This window comes from Podarcis filfolensis (genome assembly GCF_964270895.1).
Source record: "Podarcis filfolensis genome assembly, chromosome: 5".
NCBI classification, from domain to species: domain Eukaryota; kingdom Metazoa; phylum Chordata; class Lepidosauria; order Squamata; family Lacertidae; genus Podarcis; species Podarcis filfolensis.
In genome coordinates, this window is record NC_139608.1 from 18,990,717 (window position 1) to 19,010,419 (window position 19,703).

At 45.3% G+C, this 19,703-nt stretch overlaps 2 protein-coding genes across 6 annotated transcripts in view; one reads left to right on the plus strand and one right to left on the minus strand.

Moving 5' to 3' along the window:
• The window catches only part of LOC310762376 (uncharacterized protein), a 23,006-nt gene extending 20,260 nt beyond the window's left edge, over positions 1 to 2,746 (minus strand). The window contains exon 1 of one of the 2 annotated variants that reach the window (XM_083613360.1): positions 2,600 to 2,746. In XM_083613360.1, the coding sequence (XP_083469486.1) occupies positions 2,600 to 2,669 (70 nt within the window). In that variant the 5' untranslated portion in view covers positions 2,670 to 2,746. The remainder of the gene's footprint in view (positions 1 to 2,599) is intronic. The other variant, XM_083613361.1, reaches the window with a different exon arrangement.
• Positions 1,583 to 19,349, plus strand: SPTSSB (serine palmitoyltransferase small subunit B). 4 transcript variants are annotated; one of them, XM_083613617.1, is made up of 4 exons: positions 1,583 to 1,760; positions 3,516 to 3,714; positions 4,909 to 4,969; positions 17,322 to 19,349. In XM_083613617.1, exon 4 carries the CDS (start codon positions 17,354 to 17,356, stop codon positions 17,594 to 17,596), a length of 243 nt encoding a protein of 80 aa, XP_083469743.1. In that variant the 5' UTR covers positions 1,583 to 1,760; positions 3,516 to 3,714; positions 4,909 to 4,969; positions 17,322 to 17,353; the 3' UTR covers positions 17,597 to 19,349. The 4 variants fall into 4 exon arrangements, 3 of the variants coding, with proteins under 3 accessions (XP_083469743.1, XP_083469745.1, XP_083469744.1); XM_083613619.1 differs by lacking the exon at positions 3,516 to 3,714; XM_083613618.1 differs by lacking the exons at positions 1,583 to 1,760; positions 3,516 to 3,714 and adding an exon at positions 3,769 to 3,814.
• The last annotated feature ends 354 nt before the right edge of the window (positions 19,350 to 19,703 follow it).

The following is a 19,703-nucleotide window of genomic DNA, read 5'->3' on the forward strand; positions in this document are numbered from 1 at the left end:
AAGGAAAACAGTGCATAACCACTACCCCAGGTTTGAGTGGCATGCTAAACCAAACCTTGGTTTAACTTGCCATCAGAGCCGGCCCACCGATGAGGCGTGGTGAAGCACCTGCCTCAGGTGGCAGAAGTACAAGAGGTGGTGTCCCGCACCCCCCACCACTGCCGGAATGCCCGTCTCACCAGCAAAAGGGAGACATTCCAACAAGCAGCAACACCTTGTAGAATGCCAAGCTCTTGCCGAGTTTGGCAAGAGGTGGTGTTCCTGAGAACAGCACCACTGCTCACCACCGCTCCGGCCCGGTTTGGCAAGACGGGGGCATTGGGGGGGGGACAGGGAGTAGTACATCCGCAATTTGCCTCAGGTGGCAAAAGAGGATGGGCCATCCCTGACTTCCATGCCACACTAAGCTAAAAGGACTGGGAACGAACAAAGCAGCTGCAATCTCCTCCCTGTAAGCCAGCACATTCACTCTAAGTAAGCCATGGTCTTCACACAGCACATTCCACCGAGCATTGACTTTCTTCCCTCCCTTCAACAGGCTTTCTTACTTCAATTACACCCAACTTCGATGGAGAACCGGGCAAATTCAGAGAAGATAAGGCTACCAATGGCTGCTACCTGAGATGGCTATGCCTGCCCACAAGGTCGGAGGCAGTATGCTTTGGAATATCAGTTACTAAAAACCACAGGAGGGGACAATGCTCTTGACGCAGGTCGTGCTGGCAGACTCTGGTTGGCCACAGTAAGAAGAGAATGCTGGACTAGATGAGACACTGGCCTCATCCAGCCAGCTCTTGTTAGGTTATTATGGTTTATCTTAGCATTACATGGGAACAAAACCAATGTGTGGGATGATGGCAGACCTAGACCGCATTGTTTTTTAACCAGCTATCTGTGTGAATTAGTACAGGTCCGTATAGTTAAAGCTATGGTTTTCCCAGTAGTGATGTATGGAAGTGAGAGCTGGACCATAAAGAAGGCTGATCGCCAAAGAATTGATGCTTTTGAATTATGGTGCTGGAGGAGACTCTTGAGAGTCCCATGGACTGCAAGAAGATCAAACCTATCCATTCTGAAGGAAATCAGCCCTGAGTGCTCACTGGAAGGACAGATCCTGAAGCTGAGGCTCCAATACTTTGGCCACCTCATAAGAAGAGAAGGCTCCCTGGAAAAGACCCTGATGTTGGGGAAGATTTGGGCACAAGGAGAAGGGGACGACAGAGGACGAGATGGTTGGACAGTGTTCTCAAAGCATGAGTTTGACCAAACTGCGGGAGGCAGTGGAAGACAGACGTGCCTGGCGTGCTCTGGTCCATGTGGTCACAAAGAGTCGGACACGACTAAATGACTAAACAACAATTCAGAAGCAAGCTCCACCGCAGGACTGGCTTCCAAGTAAGCATATGTAGTGCTGCAGCCTTATACCCCACCTTTCCTAAAAGTCTGAGGTTGTTCACATGACACCTGATTGACTCTGAGGACACTAGGAGGGTTGGTTTTTATGTATACAGGAAAGGACAGTTAACAGCAAGAATCAGGAGCTGTAACTGTTGAGACATCTAACAGCCTCCAACTGTCAAGTTCTAACCTTTGTGATCCACAGTACATCAGCCTGCTGCGCTGTCCCATCATCTGCAGCATAAACGATCACCATGAAACAAGTTCAAAAGTGAAAAAGCAGCCTCAGTTAAATCCTCAAAGAGATGTCCAGCATTATAAACTTTGCAGCACAGTGATCTTAACATAGAAAGGAGTGGCTGGTGAGTGACCCTGGGTCACCTCCAGGTTCCTTAAATAGGTGCCATCTGGTTCTTCAGTTAACAAACAAAGGGATGGGAGGTTTGTCACCACAGGCCTGCAAGTGCAAATGGGATAATACACACCTGATTGACTTTGAGGACACTAAGAGGGTTGCTTGCTATGTATACTGGAGAGCAAAAAGCAGAAACTGTAACTGTTGAGACATCTAACAGCCTCCAGCTATGCACTTTTGAGGCAACCTATGCAGGGCCATCTTTACCCAGGGGTGCAAGGGGTCTGGGGCACCTGGGCACCGAATTCTGGGGGCCCCCAGGCACCTGCCACTGAAGCCGCCTAAGCTCTTAACTATCTACCTGTAATGAAATAATAAATATTTTTGATCAAGCTAGAAAAACGAAATACATATATACCTAGGTTTTACCGAAATGTATCAAATTTGTGTGCTCGTTTACCAAAGACACGCCGCTTGTCAGACTCAACGATTTGGGGGTGCTGGGCAGATTTTTGCACCCCAGCGGCGCATATGCTAAAGACTCCCCTGAATCTATGGAGAAACATTTGCATGTTCCCTCTTTCACAAGTTACGTCAAACACAGTGGTATGGTGGCAAATTCAGAAGTGCAGGGTCTCTTCATGATAGTCACAGCCGTGCCTGCTTACAGCCGTGCCGCTTCTAAGATCATGCAATAATCTTATATTTATACAATTATACAATAAAAATTAGGGATGCATTGCAACAACTGTTGCTATTCTCCATGGGTTGCCTTTCTGCAAGATCTACTATTTTCTCTGTGCATGCGTGGACAAATTATTGCGAGTACGCCAACGTGTTCTTGACTTGTGTTTTCTAGGAAGTTCCATTGTTCATGACAGAGCATGTAGACCATTCTTATGAAATTGAAGCACATGGTGTCCTCACTCTGTGTACTTAAATGCTTGACTTTGGAGCATACAGCTGCTAAGAAGATCCCCTTTCATGTGGCCCTTTCCAACCGCATTGGGAACATGTTCCTTCCCTCAAATAATTCTGGGCACTGCAGTTTGTTGACGGGGGTGGGAATTCTAACTCTGCGAGGTGTAAACTTCAAGGCCCAGAATTCTTTGAGGGAAAGAAAGGGTTTCAAAGGTGCTTTGAAGGCACAGTGTGTGGTGTGAAGGAGTTTGCAGTTCTCTTTTATACAGGTATCTCCAAGGTGGGAGCAGGCCTTTTCTCGAGGGTGGGGAGTGGGAGCAGCCTTCTGCCTACCAGCTATTGCTGGACTGGGACGTGGGCGGCAGTGTGGTCTAAAACACTGAGCCTCTTGGGCTTACCAAAGGTTGGCGATTTGAGCTTCTGTTGCTGTCCCAGCTTCTGCCAACCTAGCAGTTTGAAAACACACCAGTGTGAGTAGATAAATAGGTACCACTGTGGCGGGAAGGTAAACGGCATTTCCATGCACTCTGGTTTCTGTCACAGTTTTCTGTTGCACCAGAAGCGGTTTAGTCATGCTGCCCACATGACCCGGAAAGCTGTCTGTGGACAAAGAACGGCTCCCTCAGCCTGAAAGCGAGATGAGTACTGCAACCCCATAGTCGTCTTTTACTGGACTTAACTGTCCAGGGGTCCTTTACCTTTACCTATTGCTGGACTACATCTCCCATCATCCCCCAGCACTGGCTTGGCTGGCGAGGAATAAGAAGTCCGAGAACTCCAGGAGGGCCACAGGTGCCCCCCCTTTTTTTTAAAGGATGGCTGCTTGTTATTCCATTCATAGCGTAATGACCGGTGTGCTCGGAATTAACGCAGCGCAAGATTCCTCCCCGGGCGGCTTTCTCCTGCCGAAGGAAGCTGGAAAGCGTCGCCACCGCGCCCGTGTGCCAGACGCCGCCCAGACGCCGCGCTCCCTCGAATCGAGGCGACGACCCTGCGCTGGGGATGCCCTCCTTCGGCATGGAGCAGAAGAGACTTTAGAGGTAGGAGGATCGACGGAGGGATGCTCTCGTGTCTCCGGGCGCGACGGGAATCCTGAGGGGAAGGAAGCCCGCCCCCCCTCCGTCGCCATGCGCCACTGCGGTAACGGCCTCCTTCCCCCTCCTCCGAGCGCGGCGCTGCCTTTGCGCTTGTGTCCTCCCTGCTCGGAGCTCTTGCCATGCTGCCGTCTCTCTTTTTCCTCCTCGCTATGCAAAACGCAACAAGGACGGCCTGGGGACGAAGTAGCGAGCTGGCCCTTCCCTTTTCCCTTCCTCTCCTCCGGGCTGCGGCGGGGATGCGGCTTCCCTTCCCGAGCGAGGCGGTTGGAGGCTGGGCAGCCCCACGCCAGCAGCGCTGGGGATGGTCTTAATATGATGATTATTATCTGTGGTAGCAATGCCAGCAAATACTCCTGGGGCACCTTTTTTTTTTAATTAAAGAACAGCAACAACAACTTTAACCACGCTGATTATCATGCCCTTAGTTGCTGTGGAGCCCAAATGAACAGCTCGTGCCATAAGAAGGGCGTTAAGCCGTTTAAGGTGCTTAACTGTTTTATTATAATAAAGGCTGGGGGGGTGCGGAAGGAGCGATCTTGGCAGCTTTTACTGCTGCCTTTGGGTGTTGTGGTTTGGCGCATCCAACAGCCTCCCCCCCCCCAAGAAAAGGTGGGGGAAAATAACCTGCTGAAAGCAAAATGAAAAGGCTTTTCTCTCCTCTCTCTCTCTCTTTAAATGCCTGCAACCTTCCTGGTGTTTTTCCTTCTCCTGGTTTCGCAGACACACGTCTCTCTCCCCCCCTGCCACCTTACCCCTGCCGACGTGATGCCCTCCTTTAAATATCCCTGGCCATAGAGCAGGAAACAGCCTATGAACTGAAGCTGCAGTACGGTGGAAGCATCAACAGTGGCTCCATGTGCTTGGAGTAACACCCACACACCCAACGGTGTAGGTGGTGCATTTTTGTTGGTTGCGTTGGCTGCTGGGGAGGGTGTTGCTTGGCTCTCGGCCAGTAGTGGCAAAGGAGAATTCGCATGCTGAGAAGTTGCTCCCTAGGAAGGTGGACCAAGTCCTGTGTGTGTGTTTGCGCTGTCAGTTACTTGTTCTGGAACTGGGTTGGCAGTCAAAGTGGGTGGATAGCAGCCCAGAGAGTAGGTGGAGAAATTCCTTACTCGGTTCTCTGATCTCTCCATGCAGTGAAGAGTCCAGTCAGTGAAGAAGTTTGGAGCATCCTTCGCCTAACTTTTGAAGCACTGTGGTGAGTTCTTTCTCTTGTTTTCTATTTCAATTATTATTAATATTAAGCAACATACAGTGCTTTCTTCTGGGGGTACAAAAGCTGTACCAGCACCGTTTTTTCTAGAAGAAAAGGACTGGTTAAAAGTGTGGCATGTACTATAACAACTTCATGCTGAGTACGGGCACCATTTTTTCTAGAAGAAAAGCACTGGCAACACACACCCACACACCAGATTATTCCAGGAATATATTACATTAGACACAGTGAGATCTATGGTGCAAACCTATGTATGCTTACAAAGAAGTAACCATGTCATCACAACTCTTGCTAAGCTGGGTGTGGCTTTTTCCGAAATATGTGGTATCATAGGGGATCCTAAGACAGCACTCTTACCTGCAATTACCTGGGAATTAGTCCCGCTGAATCCAACAGGATTTACTTTTGAGTAGACGTGGTTAGGATTATGCTACAGGTCTGCTTATCTCTTCTTTTACTCCATATTAAGACCCAGCGCAGGGGCTTGTGGCAGCAACATCAAGCCTGCTTTGCCAGCCCGTCTGGTGAAGCATTCTGGAGAACTAGAAAACTTCCCCACATTGCTAGAGTCAGAATGGTGTGGTGATCAGAGTGGTTCAGATCTCTGCTCAGATATGAAATTCACCGGGCGACCTTGGGTCACCCACAGTCTCTCAGCCTAACCTACTTTACAAGGTTGTTGTGAGGATAAAATAGAGAGAGAGGGAACCAGATATGCCACTGTGAGCTCCTTGGGGAAAGGGCGAGATATAAATGCAATAAATAAATATTTTGTGACATTATCGTTGGTCTTCATAAAGGTATTGCCTGACTCTGGATTTGGGAATTTTTCTTGTGGACTGACTTCCAAGTTAGGCATACGATTGTACTGGTAAAGCACTATTTATGTATGGGCTGCATCCTTTTTAAAAAGTATAATCGGTGAGGCAAGCACTCTCTTGCTTGGTCAAGCTTCAAAACACTGCTCTGGACATGAGCTTTTGACAGCCACAAAACTGTCCTTCAGGGATAAAGGTGCTGTGTTGTTCTTTAGAAAAAAACATTCTTTTAAAATTGTTGTTGCATCTTGTGGGCTGGCACTGATGCCTTGATGTTATAGAACAAAAAGCTTCACGTGAGTTCTTAATTGCTTATAAACTACCCAGCCTTATGAGTTTCACAAAACCCAGGAACAAGGTAGTTGAAACATCTCTTCCCCAAGAAATGGGAGAGGACTTGTAAGGCTGCAATCCCACCAACCCTTTGCATTGGGCTGGAGTTGGGGGGAACCTCAGCTAAGCAGAATAAATGGTTGGACAGCAGATGAGCCACTCAATCCAGGCTGGCCTTGCTTGCTTCAGGTTAGCCCAGTGATTTGTCTGCTCCACTTTCTGCCCCCACAGTTTTGTTAAACCTTGCCACTGCCTCTAGCTGTCCAACCACATAATACCCCAGGACTTTTTTCCTGAGTCCATATAATGCAACAGTCTTGCTGAAGCTAAGAAGGTCTGGTTGGTTCCCATGTAGGGAAGACTATCTAAGGAACCCGATGTATAACACACAGAAGAAAGGTTTGGTGTAAAATGTAATAAAGAGATTGTAAATTTCCATTCTTGCACATAACGGGATGGTAAAATGACAGAATTCTTGAACTGTGCCAATTCTTGATGCAAGAGGAGCTGTGTGTGTGTTTTAATGTGGCTGTAAAAATCTCCTTATATGTAGAGGACTGGTATCATTAGACCACTTCCCCAACTTGCCAGTGTTTACAAAGTTTTTTCCATAGAGGAACATTGAACACAGCGAGACCCGCTACCAGTGGAGACTAGACTCTCAGGGCAAATGGGGCACTGCCCCACCAACCTCAGTCTGCCCTCGGCCTCCCCCAGCTACCTGCCATCTTTACTTACAGCCAGCCAGGCTCTCTCTGTCTCTGTCTCCACCTACTGCTTGCCTCTCTGCCCTCCCAGTTGCAATGTGCACCACCTACTACTGTTTCTAATCCAATATGCACAGGAGTGCCCCATGTAATAGCACGGTCATGACACCACAACTGTAATCACTTGAGGAGTAAAGTTTGCTTTGCCTGAGTATACAGGAAACAGTATCATAGTGCCTTTATCGGAATGACCTAAAACCCATAAAGCGGAAAGCTAAATTTTTTTGTTTTTTTTGTTTTTTTTTTATTTTATTAAATATTTATTGGTATTTTCGAAAAACACACAACAAACAAAAACAAAAAATAAACAAAATAAAAACAACACAAAAAAGCATATTCAAAACTAAACAGAAAAATAGAGAAAACACATACAGTTTCTGATACTTATTTTCCTCAACCTTGTTTCTCAGACCTCCTCACACCTCCCCTTCTTGTATTCCAATTTAAATTGTCAATTCAGCAAGTCCTTAACTTATTTCTTCACCTTAACTTAAACATTTATTCTAACATACTGTTATTTTACTTTACTTCTTTTTTCCATTTCCTCAATTTATTTTTAACAGCCTTATTTTCACTTAATTTAAAAAAAAAGAAAAAAAACCAATTTCACCTTATTAAAATTACGCATCAATACTTATACCTCATTAATTTATTCTTAAACCTTTTTCCTAAAGTCGACCAAAATTTCCCTTCCACGGTTTACCCAATTTCCTTACCACTAACAAAATATAAAACAAACAAAGCAATGCAAATTATCCTTATGTACCCTTTGGATTCCCAACCTCCACCCACCCTTCTCCCGGTTCCAGTCCCCAACCAATATCCATCAGTCTTTATATTATTTATTTAGCCTGGAGATCTCAGGTCCGAGGCCCTTATGTCTCTCTCAGTTCCTTTCTGCCGGTCTCTTTGATAGACCTTGATGTTAAGCCCCAGGTCTCGGAGGGGCTCCGGCCCAACAGAATCGGTGTTGCTTCTAGCCAGTCCTCCATACTTAAAAGCAAAAGCAAAGCCTATGGGGTATTCCCACTCTTGTTTCAAATTTCTTTCAAATCCAAATGTCCCCACAGCTCCAGCTTCCACCTTCAACAAATTTATAATCCTCAGGTCTTCAGATCTCCTCAAAAGAGGATCTCTCCATTTTCCAAACTCCCAATCAAACCAGGCTTTCCGCATCCAGTTTTTATTGTCCTTTTTTATCATCATGTCAGGCCTCATATTGTAGCTCTCCTTTGACTCCTGCAAACCTCCATCTCCTCCTTCGTTTTCTTCAAAAAGAACATATTGCTCCATCGTGTCTACGCTTTCGGTTTCATTTATTTGTTCAGTTGAATAGGCTTCCTGTTTCAAATCCTTATCAGACTCCAAGCTGTTGTTTACTGTCCAGTGTAATAGCGATACCTCTGTAGACAAAGCATCGTACTCATCTTGTAAGTTTCCCAAGAGAACAAGTGCTCTGTCCAATTCTGCTTGGAATTTAGACACTCCAGCCATTTTTGTAATGTAGTATCCTTGTTACCCCTCTAGGGGGATTTAATTCCTTGATCTTCCTTTCAGCTCAAAAACCAAAAGTCCAGTTATTTTGTATCAACCTTATTTTCAACAAGTTATCCCGAATAAACCAGCAAAAACAGCAGAAACAATGTTCTCTTTTTCCAGCTGACAACTAGCTGACTAGCAGCTCACTTGACAGCTGTCAAAATCTTCCATGCAACAGGCTTTCTCATCGGACGTTCCCGGGTCTAGGGGGGGGTGTAGTTTCAGCTCCCAAAATTCTTTTTATCCTCCAGAATATCTCCTTATAATGTCCAGACCGTGAGGTCAGGATCTTTTGTTAAAAAAAGCAAGAAACAGATTCTCTCGACCTTAGCTGCCCAGTCCTTTGCTTTAAGTTGTTTACAAGAGGGGGGGGTGGACTTCCTTTTTAGCCCCTTCCCGCTCGTTCCAAATCCAAAATAAGAAATTTTTTAAAGTTCCAATCTCCGTATTACTCACGGGTTGATGTTTTAGAATCCAATCGATCTTAGAAGAAGTTGGCGCTCTCTGTCAATGGCTTGCGGCTTCACTCCGTAGACGAGGCAGTACTCTCAGCACCACGCCTTACCCTGCCTCCGTTCCGAAGCCTTTAAAAAGGCTCCGTCGCGGATTGGGGGGGCGCAAATGGTGCCCGCCGAGTCTCTGTGTTCACAGGCATCCGCGCCTGTGATTTTAAGGGTCCCCGCTTCGCCGCAGCGGCCAGACCCAGACGCTACGGAGCCGATTCCCTCCGGAGCTCGGAGGGAATCCGCCATTAGACAATGGCACCAACCCGGAAGTCCGCGGAAAGCTAAATTTTGAGTTTTGCAGAACGCTTCTTCAAACTTGACGTGTGTTCAATTTTTGCTTTTGATTTTTTTATGGGGGCATTTTTGAAGTCCTGTTTTGTTTAGGGGTGGAATATTCTGAAAACCTTGATATCAAGCTGCTTCTCTGGAGCAGCAGAAAACAACCTTTCTCCCTCCTCTATGTGACATCCTTTTATATATTTGAACATGGCTATCATATCACCCCTTAACCTCCTCTTCTCCAGGCTAAACATGCCCAGCTCCCTTAGCCGTTCCTCATAAGGCATCGTTTCCAGGCCTTTGACCATTTTGGTTGCCCTCCTCTGGACACGTTCCAGTTTGTCAGTGTCCTTCTTGAACTGTGGTGCCCAGAACTGGACACAGTACTCCAGGTGAGGTCTGACCAGAGCAGAATACAGTGGCACTATTACTTCCCTTGATCTAGATGCTATACTCCTATTGATGCAGCCCAGAATTGCATTGGCTTTTTTAGCTGCCGCGTCACACTGTTGGCTCATGTCAAGTTTGTGGTCAACCAAGACTCCTAGATCCTTTTCACATGTACTGCTCTCAAGCCAGGTGTCACCCATCTTGTATTTGTGCCTCTCATTTTTTTTGCCCAAGTGCAATACTTTACATTTCTCCCTGTTAAAATTCATCTTGTTTGTTTTGGCCCAGTTCTCTAATCTGTCAAGGTCGTTTTGAAGTGTGATCCTGTCCTCTGGGGTGTTAGCCACCCCTCCCAGTTTGGTGTCATCTGCAAATTTGATCAGGATGCCCTTGAGTCCATCATCCAAGTCGTTGATAAAGATGTTGAATAAGACCGGGCCCAAGACAGAACCCTGTGGCACCCCACTAGTCACTCTTCTCCAGGATGAAGAGGAACCATTGATGAGCACCCTTTGGGTTCGGTCAGTCAGCCAGTTACAAATCCACTGAGTGGTAGCATAGTCAAGACCGCATTTTACCAGCTTCTTTACAAGAATATCATGGGGCACCTTGTCAAATGCCTTGCTGAAATCAAGGTAGGCTACATCCACTGCATTCCCTTCATCTACCAGGCTTGTAATTCTGTCAAAAAACGAGATCAGGTTAGTCTGACATGACTTATTTTTCAGAAATCCATGCTGACTATTGGTGATCACAGCATTCCTTTCTAGGTGCTCACAGACTGTTTGCTTAATGATCTGCTCCAGAATCTTCCCTGGTATTGATGTCAGACTGACTGGGCGGTAATTATTTGGGTCCTCTCTTTTCCCCTTTTTGAAAATAGGGACAACATTTGCCCTCCTCCAGTCTGCTGGGACTTCGCCTGTTCTCCAGGAATTCTCAAAGATGACTGCCAGTGGTTCTGAAATCACATCTGCCAGTTCTTTTAATACTCTTGGATGCAGTTCATCTGGCCCTGGGGACTTGAATACATCTAGACTAGCCAAGTATTCTTCTACTATCTCCTTAGTTATTCTGGGCTGTGTTTCCTCTGCTGAATCATTTGCTCCAAATTCTTCAGGTCGGGCATTGTTTTCTTTATCGGAGAAGACTGAGGCAAAGAAGGCATTGAGGAGTTCAGCCCTTTCTGTGTCCCCTGTTTGCATTTCACCATCTTCTCCTCTGAGTGACCCCACTGTTTCTTTGTTCTTCCTTTTGCTACAAACATACCCATAAAAGCCTTTTTTGTTGCTTTTAACCTCTCTAGCAAGCGTGAGTTCATTCTGTGCTTTAGCTTTTCTGACTTTGTGTCTACACGTGCTGGCTATTTGTTTGAATTCCTCTTTGGTGGTTTCCCCCCTTTTCCATTTTTTGTACACATCCTTTTTTAATCTTAACTCAGTTAAAAGTTCTTTAGATAGCCACCCTGGCTTCTTTAGGCACCTTCCATGTTTCCGTCTCATTGGTATTGCCTGAAGTTGTGCTTTTACTATCTCCCTCTTAACAAACTCCCAGCCATCATGAACTCCCTTTCCTTTTAGTATTACTGTCCATGGGATCTCACCCAGCACTTCCCTAAGTTTTATGAAGTCAGCTTTCTTAAAGTCAAGAAATTGAGTCCTAGTATGCTTGGCTGCTCCTTTCCGCTGTATAGTAAACTTCAGAAGAGCATGATCACTCGCACCTAATGATCCTTCCACTTCTACCCCACTAACCAGGTCATCAACATTGGTTAGGACCAGATCTAAAATGGCTGTTCCTCTTGTTGCTTCTCCCACTTTCTGGACAATGAAGTTGTCTGCAAGGCTAGTGAGGAATCTGTTTGACCTTATGCTCTTGGCTGAGTTTGACATCCAACAAATATCTGGGTAATTGAAGTCCCCCATTACTACTATCTCCCTTCCTTTTGCCTGCTTGGCCATCTGTTCCAGGAAGGCATCATCTATGTCCTCCGTTTGGCTTGGGGATCTATAGTAAACTCCCACAATGAGGTCACTGTTATTCTTCTCTCCCTTAGTTTTGACCCAAATGCTCTCACTTTGGCTTTGAGGTTCTAAATCTTGGATCTCTTCACAGGTATACACATCCCTGACATATAACGCCACTCCTCTTCCTTTCTTGTCTGGTCTGTTTCTCTGAAATAGATTGTATCCCTCCATTATTACATTCCAATCGTGGGACTTATCCCACCAGATTTCAGTGATGCCTATTATGTCATTTAGTTTGCTGTACCAAGAGCTCAAGCTCATCTTGTTTATTTCCCATGCTTTGCGCATTAGTGTACAGACATTGAAGTCCATTAATCATTCCCCCGTGTCTCTTATTTAAGGATTTTTTCCTCCCACCACTAGGTCTGCGTGCTGCGTGGGGGGGGACAGGTAAGCCCCATCCTGCATAATCAGTCACGGGATGTGGCTCTCACACACATCATCTGAATGGCAATGCCCATCAACTTGGAGGGGGCAGCCCCCTCAAATATTTTATTGGGAGTTGGCTGCTATGAGTCCAAAGATGCTCAAATGCTTTTTTTTTCTTGACTGTGGACCACTCTGAGGCATCACACATGTGACCTCTCCAGTATTAAAGGCATGCAGATGAAATACAGCCTGCAACCTGTGAACCTGGTTTGTTTTAAACCCTGATTCCTTTGTTTTGTTGTTGTGTATGGAAAGCATAGTCTAAAATAGAAAGCTTCTGCAAATATGCTTATCCTGTGGCAAAAGAAGTTAACACTTACAGAACAGGGATGACCAACATGGAGCTCTCCAGATGTTGCTGGACTACAACTCCCATTATCCCTGACCATTTCCTATGATATTCGGTGTGTGTATGTTGTTAATAAACCCGGTACAGTTGGGTTTCTCTATGGTATATCCTAAAATAATAGCTAAACAAGTCTTGCAAAATAAGGTTGTGTTCCCTTAAAAAAAACAAAAAAAAGTGTTGAGAGCAATGAGTCAGTGCGTCCGGCTGTTAACCAGAAAGTTGGTTCGAGCCCACGTAGGGACAACTGTGCGCAGGATTCCTGCATTAGGGGAGGGTTAGACTAGATGACCCTTGGTGTCTCTTCCAGCTGTGATTCCGTGGATATCGGCTTCCCCATGCTTTGCATTGGAGAGATAGATGTGGCAGTGATTTAAGATGCAGAACTCAGTCATTTTCTCCTTCCACCCCTACCTTTTTTTAAAGCATGTGTTCATGTAAATTCATTGCTTTAAAGGTTTCAAAAACAACAACAAAGAGCTGGAAAGCTGCAACTGGAGAGTGGGTTCATGATGTTACTTGAGACAGCCAACCTTTATTGTATACAATTGGTTACTGCTGCACATTTGCAGGTCTGGTTGCCTGTGAACTCAGTCCTCTGCAGGGGCTATTTTCTTATGTCCATTGACAATGTATCGAGTGTGCTTTCACAGCTCAGATTGATGCCTCAAGCAATGCCTCGAGCCAGTGTGGTGTAGTGGTTAAGAATGGTAGACTCGTAATCTGGGGAACCGGGTTCGCTTCCCCACTCCTCCACATGCAGCTGCTGGGTGACCTTGGGCCAGTCACACTTCTTTGAAGTCTCTCAGCCCCACTCACCTCACAGAGTGTTTGTTGTGGGGGAGGAAGGGAAAGGAGAATGTTAGCCGCTTTGAGACTCCTTCAGGTAGTGCTAAAGCGGGATATTGAATCCAAACTCTTCTTCTTCCACTTCTGCACAAACTCATAAAAGTTGCTAGCTTTCTTTTGCCAGTTTTGTTTTTTACTAGCCTGCACATACATACAACCCTCCGTCAGCCATGTGTGGCTTGACAGAAGAAGAAGAAGAGAATGGGGATGGGGGGGGAGGGGGGAGAGAGAGAGAGAGAGAGAGAGAGAGAGAGAGAGAGAGGAAGAATTTATGTTTTTATAAAGCTTCCTGGCCTGCCTACCTGGAGGCAATTCTTGTTGCAAGTGACTAGGCCAGCCTGGTCAAGTACGCTCTGGTAATTATTACTTCCAGTGGTGCTAAGATTCTTCTGAGTGTCAGTTCAAAAACATGAAAATGAGTACAGTGGTGCCTCGGGTTGCAGACGCTTCAGGTTACAGACTCCGCTAACCCAGAAATAGTACCTCGGGTTAAGAACTTTACCTCAGGATGAGAACAGAAATCACGCCGCGGCGGCGCAGCAGCAGGAGGCCCCATTAGCCAAAGTGGTACCTCAGGTTAAGAACAGTTTCAGGTTAAGAACAGACCTTCAGAACGAATTAAGTTCTTAACCCGAGGTACCGCTGTAGTTGCAGGTAGTGGATGGAGCAAGCTTGTTTTCTCCTGCTCTGGAGGGAAGGACTCAAACCAATGACTTCATCTGATCTTCATCTAAACACTGGGAAGAACTTTCTGACAGTAAGAGCTGTATGACATTGGAAGAGACTCCCATGAGAGGTGGTGGACTCTCCTTCCTTGGAGGCTTTTAAGAAGAATTTGAATGGTCATCTGCCATGAATGCTTTAGCTGAGATTTCTGCATTGCAGGGGGTTGGACTAGATGACCCTCGGGCTCATTTCCAGCTCCACAATTCTCTGGTTCTCAGTTGCTGTAATCTGACAAAACTTAACAAGGAACGGTAGAAGAGCAATGGATTGTTGGTGTGATAACCCTGGGAGTGGGGCGCTCCTTTCCACTTCTTGTGCATAAGGTGAGATACTTGACTGGTACCCGGAATTTTCCAAAACTGCTGTCAAGATGTGGCAAAGAGAGCTAAAATCAAATAAGAGAGCAAGCACAAGTAAGTGTGTCTCCTGCCTCAAGTTTCTTCGTTCCAACACAACGAGCCAAAACTCTACGCAGTACAGAGACCAGTGATCCACTCTCTGGCTGTTTTGTTAAGCCTTATAAAGGAAGGGCAGGATAAATTAGATTGGGGCATTGTGCCACTAGAGTTAATCCTATCAACCCGTGATCAGAAGTGCTGACCCACCAAAGCCTGCTTTTTTGGCCAGGGGAATCGGGCACAATGCAGATACCATAAGCAGGACCATAAACTGTTTGGGTGGGTGTTGCCATCAGGAAAACATTAACTCTTCTTGCAGCACCATCCTAATGCAACCTGTTCTTATTCTCCATCCCCCACAGAGCTGCGTTGATTTGATATTTTTAATTATCCTTTAGTTACCCATATTTTTAGTTAGTATTATGTGTAGCTTGCCGCTCGGGCCCCAATAATTAAATGGGCATTGGCCAGGAGTAGAAATATTTCTCTAAAGGAGACAGGCAGTAAGCAAGATGTGAGCCTCCCCTTCAGGAAGAAGCCCTCAATCTTTCACTTAGTAGATCAAACTGATCTGAGCAGTGGTATGCAACAGATAAGCTGGAAAATCTGGTTTTGGGTGCAAGGAGCCAAAGCCATTTTTCAGATTCTCCTTATAATGTTTTGCTCCAAGACTGTGATGCAGTGGCAAATTCTGAAGTGCAGGTGCTGTTTTACGACAACCCTCATAGTTACGCCCCTGTAGCCATGCCCCTCCTGTGCAACAGAGATAAATGTTTGGCCAACGCAGACATTATGGCCTCAGAACCAAGATAGCTTTTTCTCCCCATCCCATCCACGCTTCTGTTTTGTTAAAATTCAGCCTGATTAAGAGTTTTGGTGGGCTCAAAAGCTTACTCACGCTTCTGGTTCTGGTCTGCCTTAATGGATGCCACTCCCATGATAGTGGAGACCGTACAATTCTGGGATTCTACGATTCTCCTGCAATGAAGTGAAGAGACCCAGCAATATTTTGTCGCACTTGCCATGAGTACTCTTTAAGAGTGACCTCAGGTGTTTGTGTGGCCCATGGAATTGGGAGACCGTTGCACCCTGACTGGAAGGGAGTTCCATAGAATTTGGCCTGCAGTGCTGAATGTTCACACAGCTCTTTTGGTTACAGCCCTTCAGATAGAGGAATGCCCTTTGCAAAGTCAAGGCACATGGCCGCCCTCCAATTGTCATGCCCTCAAACTTGGTTAACTGTTCCAGACAGCAAGGAACCCGAAGTAACGTGTGCGACGATAATTGCTCTGATCTCCAGTTACTTGGTACAATACATGATTTATTTGGATGACCCCACCCCCTCCATTTTTCACAGGGATTCAAAGTAGCTTAAGGTGTTTCTGGTGCAATCTGATAATTTGGAAGTTTTTTACATTCATAATGCTGGCACTCAAGCCTTCTTTCAGTGACGCTGACACCAGCTCTGTTGGCTTCTGTTCGGATGCTGACAACAAAGGATTAGCTCAGAGTTAATAAGGTTGCTTTGTGCATTTGAATCCTGCAAATTCTTGCGGTGCTGTTGGAGTGACGCTCTGGGATTGTGACATTGCACTTATTGGGCAATATGGCTTGAGTTGAGACTTGGAGCACTCAGGGATAAATACTTAGGATGACCTAATTTTACTCAGAGAGTACACCCATGGGGGGTGGGGAATAGGTCCATTAATTTCAATAGGTTTATGCTGAGTTAAACTTAGCTGAATACCAACCCTGCCTTAATACAGTGGTACCTCAGCTTACAGACGCTTCGGGTTACAAACTCTTCTAACCAGGAAGTGGTTGCTCCAGGTTAAGAACTTTGCGCCTGGATAAGAATGGAAATTGCGCACCAATGGTGCAGCGACAGCAGGAGGCCCCATTAGCGAAAGATCTATTTGCAAACCTTGTTTTGCTGATTTCATTTAATATTCTAATTTTCTGAGATTGTTAATTTGGGGTTTTCATCAGCTGTACACCATAATCATCACAATTATAACAAATGAAGGCTTGACATATCTCGCTTTGCATGTCATGAGTCTATCTCATATATTAGTTTCACCTTTCAAGTTGAATTACTGAAATAAATGAACTTTTCCACAATATTCTAATGTATCGAGTTTCACCTGTATGTATCTGAAGAAGTGTGCATGCGCACAAAATCTTATACCAAGAACAAACTTAGTTGGTCTCTAAGGTGCTACTGGACAATTTTTTAAAAAATTTTTATATATTGAGACTGCGTCAGACCAACACAGCTACCTACCTGAATTTTGAACTGTATGATTACTGACAAACACACTCCTGTGACACCTTGGGATGTGTGAGCTCCTCAGCAATCTGGACATCTGCAAATACTCTCTAGGATGTAGAGTGCTAAATCCATCAGATGATAATGATGGCTATATTTATGAATCACCTTTTATATACGTCTCAAGGCAGCGTAGAAACTTATCATAAAACTGCAAAAAGAAATGCTTTTTAAGATAAGTGTTCATTTTGTATTGTTTTTAAACCGTAAGGTTGGGGGGGAAACAAAAGCAACTCTCATAAGCCTCAAGCCAGCAGGCAGGGATGCTGGGAGCTGTTCTCCATAACACGTGGAGGACATAATCTTGGCTACCCCTAGGATAGTCACTTGTAGACAACCTCCTGCACCCAAACATATATTCAGCCCATGGCCTTTCACTGGTCTTCCTGTGTATTAGCACACATCTGATGATGGGGATTAATGGGCAGCTGTGAAATAAAAACCCAGCACCCCAGGTTATTTTTAAGCTGTTCTGCAAATAAGGGTAGCAACCCATTTGCCTTGCAAAGAGCACTGGTAATTCTAGTCTTGCAGATTCCCTGCTGCAAGGTTTTCCCTTCTCTTCTCTGCATCTATACTCTCCTGTTTTCTCTCACAGGTCCACTTTCCTGAAGCCTGCCTGAGCCAGCGATGGATCTGAAGCGAATGAAGGATTACATCTACTGGCTGTATTACCAGTATCTCCTGATCACCTGCAGCTACGTCCTGGAGCCCTGGGAACAATCTATGTTTCACACCATCACAATTACGGTGGTTGCCATGGTGGTCTACACGGCTTACGTCTTCATCCCCATCCACATCCGCTTGGCTTTTGAGTTCTTCTCGCAGATATTTGGAAGTCAACCCGAAAGTACTGCTTCACTTATGGAGTGATCCCACCAGCACCAACGAGCAGTTCTTTGCATGCAGTGGAAAAAACAAACACCACAGTCTTCCTCTTTCTTTGACTGTATTTGTTTTGGAAGCAATTTTGAACATGTGGGTTGATGTGCATGCAGATTCCGCCTTCTCTTAACCAAGCCAGGCTGTCATTGCCCTAAATACCAGCTGGCTCTCTCTCATTGGACCATCTTCTATTCTGTTTAAAGCTGCAATCCTATCCAAGCTTACCTGGGAGTAAGACACATCAAACACAGCTTACTTCCAAGTAGACATGCGTAGGTTTGGGATGTTGGTGACAACTTCCCCTTGTAATATGTTGCTTTGCTAAGAACCTCTGTATGAATTGCATTCCTATGTGACACATCTTAAATGCCTAGTGAACCTGATTCATTATCACCTTTTGGGGACCACTGTTGGGTCAGGCTTGCATGTGGTTCACTCACCTGTCTTGCACACATCATACCTTGAGTGTTTTCCTATCTAGCAGGAAGGAATCTGTGAATATTTTTGTTTAGGGGTAAGAGAAGAACTCTTAAAATTACTATGTTTAAGGCTTTTTCTTTTGAAAACAATGCTTTTGTAAAAGTTCAGTAACTTTTTCTCTTGTGATGCTCCCCCAACCCCAGTTCCTCCCTGATGACACATATAAAGTAGCTCTTTATATAGGACTTTACACCAGGATTTAAAGCGATGACTTTCAGCTTATGTATTCTGAGTAGAGAAGAGCAAAATTGGGAAACACACACCTGGTTTGGTGAAGGCTAAGCAGAAATATGCCTACGCAGAGGGGTATTCTCTCCCCTTCCTCCCACAGCAGCCCTTTTGCTCCCCCACCTTCCCAAAAAGCTGGTCCTGTGAGGGACCCTCCACAAAAGTGATGGATGTATTGCAGGTGGCTGCCACTGGAGGCAGGACTTGGCAGAAAGGGGGTGGAGGGCCGACTTATGGGAGTAGAAGTGTTTTTCCCTCAAGTAAAGCTCCTTCTGGATCCCAAACATGAAATAATCAAGAGCCTGTATCTCAAATATGTTATAGTTCTGTCAGGACAGGAAAGTGTATCTGGGTTTGAGGGGAGGAGCCATTGCAATATATATGTTTTTAAAAATCTTGACATTTTGCAGGGAACAGACTCCGAGCTGTACCTGTTGTTTACGGTGAAGGTTTTGTTGTTGTTTTGCCTTGCAGCATGGAGTTCACCTTGCTGAATGCCAAATACAGAACTACTTCCTATTCTGTTACTTTTCACACGAGGTAAATAAAGCATGTGTTCATGCTATTCTAGAAGTAGAAGCAATATCCAAATAGCTGCAAAGGCTCTAAAAGCATTTATATGGAAGATTCAATACTGAGATTTCCCTTTTTAGAAAGCAAAAAGCAAGCTGCCCTTGAGCCGACTTTTCTTTTTGCCTTTTAAATGTGTCAATGTTATACTTTTATCTAAATGAAATATGAATGCCACACAGGGCAAGCTTGCATATCTGCTAGATGTGCTTCTTGCAGCAATGCGCAACTCTACAACTGCTGGAGGCGATTTTAAGTGTTAAATGTAAATAACACTCAGTGTTTGCAAAATTACATGCAATATCAGGAAATTGCTTCTTTTATGCAGACTGTGTGAGACACTGCATGTAAAAAAAAAAGCAAGTTACATTGTTTCTGTCACAAAGACGTGTCTTGAAGATTTAAGAGATCTGAACATGTATGCTGTTTTGCAGAAACAAGAATAAAGTTAAGTTTATTTTAAGAGGTGCCTGTGTATCATTTGTTAGGGATGCAATTCTGCTCACTCCATTCATAGTGAGAGAAGGGGTGAAGGCAGCTGTTAAGACAAGTTCATTGTCACTCCTTGTAACGCTAAACGAGCCCCGGGCAATTTTTATGCTCTTGTTTCTTTGCTTCTTAATTGTTGTTGGCCTCCGTCCATCTCGAGAGAGAATGGAGTGTACATCCGTGGGTGAAGTGAAACTGCTGTGTTAGCAGCACTGAAGTGACCTCCCTGGGGTGCAAGCCTGGGCAGTGTGTATGGAGGTCCTGGGCTGCCCAGATGACAAGACACCCCCCCCCCCTCGGCCTTGCTGATGTGGTCCAAAGGAAAGCA

Excerpts from the sequence above, each read along its gene's own strand:
- SPTSSB (XM_083613617.1), top strand. The coding sequence starts at position 17,354 with ATGGATCTGAAGCGAATGAAGGATTACATCTACTGGCTGTATTACCAG.